Source organism: Lontra canadensis, unplaced genomic scaffold, assembly GCF_010015895.1.
Source record: "Lontra canadensis isolate GAN:19392208 unplaced genomic scaffold, GSC_riverotter_1.0 scaffold152, whole genome shotgun sequence".
Lineage (NCBI taxonomy): Eukaryota > Metazoa > Chordata > Mammalia > Carnivora > Mustelidae > Lontra > Lontra canadensis.
In genome coordinates, this window is record NW_022631146.1 from 841,509 (window position 1) to 845,931 (window position 4,423).

Consider the following 4,423-nt stretch of genomic DNA (forward strand, 5'->3'; position numbering starts at 1 on the left):
TGTGTATGTACCACACCCAGTGCTCCATGAAATACATGCACTCCTTGAAACCCACCACCAGGTGCACCCAAACCCCTAACCCCCTCCCCTCCAAAACCCTTAGTTTGTTTCTCAGAGTCCACAGTCTCTCATGGTTCATCTTCCTCTCCAATTTCCCCCAACTTGCTTCTTCTCTCCAACTCCCAAAGATATTCCTTGTGCTCCACAAATAAAGGAAACCATATGATAATTGACTCTCTCTGTTTGACTTATTTTACTTAGCATAATCTCCTCCAGTCCCAGCCATGTTGATACAAAAGTTGGGTATTCATCCTTTCTGATGGAGACATAATATTTCCAAAGGCAAAGGAAACAGAAGCAAAAATGAACTTTTGCGACTTCATCAAGATCAAAAGAATCTGCACAGCAAAGAAAATTTATCCCGGACTTCTAACCTACATCATCATTTACATCAATTAGGATATTTATGCATAACAAATATGCATTGTATTATAATTAGAATTATGTAGCCAATTCTGCAATTCTTGCTGAAATACATTTACTCAAAAATCATTTCAAGTATTGAATTCAGGAGGGAAGTGGAATTATTTTCATCTTTCACAATGAATGTAAATCTAGTTATATTGGACTGTTATGTTTATAGCTGTTTTATACCTGAGTAAACTATGCATATATATATCCTGGTACTTTAAATTTTCCAACTATCCCATGATGCTAAAGTATACATGTTTCAAAAACAAAGATGCAAATAATATTTTGCTATTTTAATATAACTTTTTTTTTCTTTATTCGACAGGTTGCTTTTAATTTTAAAATATAATGAATCAAACGCTTATAATGGAATTCTTGCTTCTGAGATTTACGGAAAGCCAGATGCTATTGAGTCTATATGCTGTGCTCTTCCTACTGATCAACCTAGTGGCAGTAGTGGAGAATTTAATTATCGTCTTGCTCACAATTCTTGACCAACGCCTCCATACTCCAATGTACTTCTTCCTAAGACACTTATCCTTCCTAGATATGTGTCTCATTTCTGCCACAGTCCCCAAATCCATCCTCAACTCGATCACCTTCACTGACTCCATCTCTTTTCTGGGATGTGTGTTACAGGTCTTCCTTGTGATACTAATGTCTGGGTCTGAAATTGGCATTCTCACTGCGATGTACTATGACTGCTATATTGCCATCTGTCGCCCTCTGCATTATGAGGCTTTATGAGCAAAGAGGTCTGTGTCCAGCTGGTGTTTGTCTCCTGGCTCTGTGGAGGGGCTTTTGGAGTCTTGTACACAGTTGGGACATTCTCTTTAAATTTTTGTGTGTCCACTGGGATACAACAACTATATTGTGATGTGCCTGCCCTGCTGAAGCTCACTTGTTCCATGGAACATGCAACTATTAATGTCAGTGTGGCCATTGAGGTCTGTTATGGATTTTCATGTTTAGTTTGCATTGTGGTCTCTTATGTTTATATTTTCTCCACTGTGTTAAAGATCCCAACCAGAGAGAAGCAGTCCAAAGCCTTTTCCACCTGCTTGCCTCACCTCATTGTGGTGAGTACTTCTCTTCTAACAGGTGCTATTGCTTATTTAATGCCAACCTCTGATAAGCCTTCTATTCCTGACTTGTTCATGTCTGTGTTCTATTCTGTGGTACCCCCAGCTTGGAACCCTGTTATCTACTGTCTGAGGAGCAAAGATATTAAATCAGCTCTTCATAAAGTCCTGTGGAAGGTTAAAAGGAGTGGATTAACGGAAAGATGACTAAAATTGAAGTTAGAAAGTAGGAATTTCTTTTTTATTCCATAATTATCTAACTGTTTGGGATTCTTTGTATTAGAGATCAATACATCATGGAGTCTTGTCAGTAATGGTCCCTGTTTGTCAATTTTTCCTCCCATTTCAGAGAGAGAGAGAGAGATGAAGCATGAGCAGGGAAAAGTTTCAGAGGGAATGGGAGAAGTAGACTCCAGACTGAGCAGGGAGCCAAATAAAGGGCTTGATCCCAGGACCCCAGGATCATGACTTGAGTCAAAGGCAGTTGTTTAAGGAATTGAACCTCTCAGGCACCATTCAGATTCTCATTTATAATAGAAAATAATCTCTTATACTCTTATACTTTCTATCTTAATTATAAAGAAATTATGAAGTTTCTTCTCATACATCTTCAGTTATTTGAACTTCTGTGCTGAGCTACATATATATGAGATTTACATGAGGATTTTAATTCCTCCAAAACTATAATCTTCCATCACATTTCATTCATATTATTTTTAATATCATAGATTTTGCATCAATGTTTTATTTATTTCACTTTATAGCCTTTGTTTTTCAATATATGGAATTTGATTGATTGATTTTAAGTAGGCTCCACACCTATTATGGATCTTGGTATGGGACTTGAACTCAGGACCCTGAGATTGAGAACTGATCTTGGATCCAGAGTCAGTATGTTTAAAAAACTGAGCCAACCAGCAACCCTGAAATTTGATTTTAATATAAAATTATTTTGAATAAATTTTACACTTTAAGAAAATGGTCAATTTGCTCAGAAGTTTCAGTTACTTAACTAATATATGTCTGATGATGGATGTTATGACATTTCCCATATATTTAAAATGATTCTCTTGATCTTGTTTCTTTTGATGAAAATCATATTTTCGTAATCAGATATTTTATTTTTCTTATGTAAATTAACTTTTACCAAATGTGTTGATGCTAGCTAGTTACTGGGTTAATTTTTTTTTAAATAATGTTGGAATTTATGAAACTAGCATCTCTCTCATTGTGATGAATCCCACGTCCACTTTTGCCAGATTTCAGTATCATATAACATTTCAAATAGCTTAAATATTTAAAATTATTTTCATATTTGGCTGCAGAAAACTGTCTTCTCACTTTTATTCTTCTTGCTGCTTTCTCCACATATTCTTTATTAAAATATAAATTAATATTTGTGTATTACCTTCACTATATCAGACACTTATTCATGCACCATCTCTACTAATGTTTTCAACCAATGTGAAGTCACGTGAATATAGTTAAACAGACGGAAAATGGCGACTGAGAGAAGAGGGTTAGCATGTATTCAAGCTATATGGCCCATAACATAGCGATGGAAAGTGGTATCCCATGATGCTAAAGTATAAAAAAATACCTTTCTTGTCTGTAGCAATATTTCTCAATCTCTGTATACTCATCATTGCATTTTTGAAGCTTATATTACCCTCCTCATGAAATCTTCTATTTGTCCTAAACATTTCCATATTTCAAAGTCTAACTTTAATAACAGCTGGTATAGAGAATTATGAGAGCTCTTATTTGCACATTTCCCAATCTCTAAATCTTTGTACACAGTTGATGGAAATGGTTTTGAAAGCCATTCTAGTGAGAATCATACATATAGTTAATTAAAAACCTTATATATCTATCAGAATCCTAGAGGAGAACATAGACAGTAATCTCTTCGATATCAGCCATAGCAACTTCTTTCAAGATATGTCTCCAAAGGCAAAGGAAACAAAAGCAAAGATGAACTTTTGGGACTTCATCAAAATCAAAAGCTTCTGCACAGCAAAGGAAACAGTCAAGAAAACAAAGAGGCAACCCACGGAATGGGAGAAGATATTTGCAAATGACAGTACAGACAAAAGGTTGATATCCAGGATCTATAAAGAACCCTTCAAACTCAACACACACAAAACAGATAATCATATAAAAAAATGGGCAGAAGATATGAACAGACACTTCTCCAATGAAGACATACAAATGGCTATCAGACACATGAAAAAATGTTCATCATCACTAGCCATTAGGGAGATTCAAATTAAAACCACATTGAGATATCACCTTACACCAGTTAGAATGGCCAAAATTAGAAAGACAGGAAACAACATGTGTTGGAGAGCATGTGGAGAAAGGGGCACCTTCTTACACTGTTGGTGGGAATGCAAGTTGGTGCAGCCACTTTGGAGAACAGTGTAGAGATTCCTCAAGAAATTAAAAATAGAGCTTCCCTATGATCCTGCAATTGCACTACTGGGTATTTACCCCAAAGATACAGATGTAGTGAAAAGAAGGGCCATCTGTACCCCAATGTTTATAGCAGCAATGGCCACGGTTGCCAAACTGTGGAAAGAACCAAGATGCCCTTCAATGGACAAATGGGTAAGGAAGATGTGGTCCATATACACTATGGAATATTATGCCTCCATCAGAAAGGATGAATACCCAACTTTTGTAGCAACATGGACGGGACTGGAAGAGGTTTTGCTGAGTGAAATAAGTCAAGCAGAGAGAGTCAATTATCATATGGTTTCATTTATTTGTGGAATATAACAAATAGCATGGAGGACACGGGGAGTTAGGAGAAGGGAGTTGGGGAAATTGGAAGGGGAGGTGAACAATGAGAGACTATGGACTCTGAA

General features: G+C 36.4%; 1 protein-coding gene across 1 annotated transcript; it reads left to right on the plus strand.

The window, feature by feature from the left end:
• The first annotated feature begins 819 nt into the window (after positions 1-819).
• LOC116859248 (olfactory receptor 14K1-like) lies at positions 820-1,760 on the plus strand. The gene is given in 2 exon segments (XM_032844362.1): positions 820-1,210; positions 1,213-1,760. Coding segments are annotated over 2 exon segments (939 nt in total).
• Positions 1,761-4,423: the final 2,663 nt, after the last annotated feature.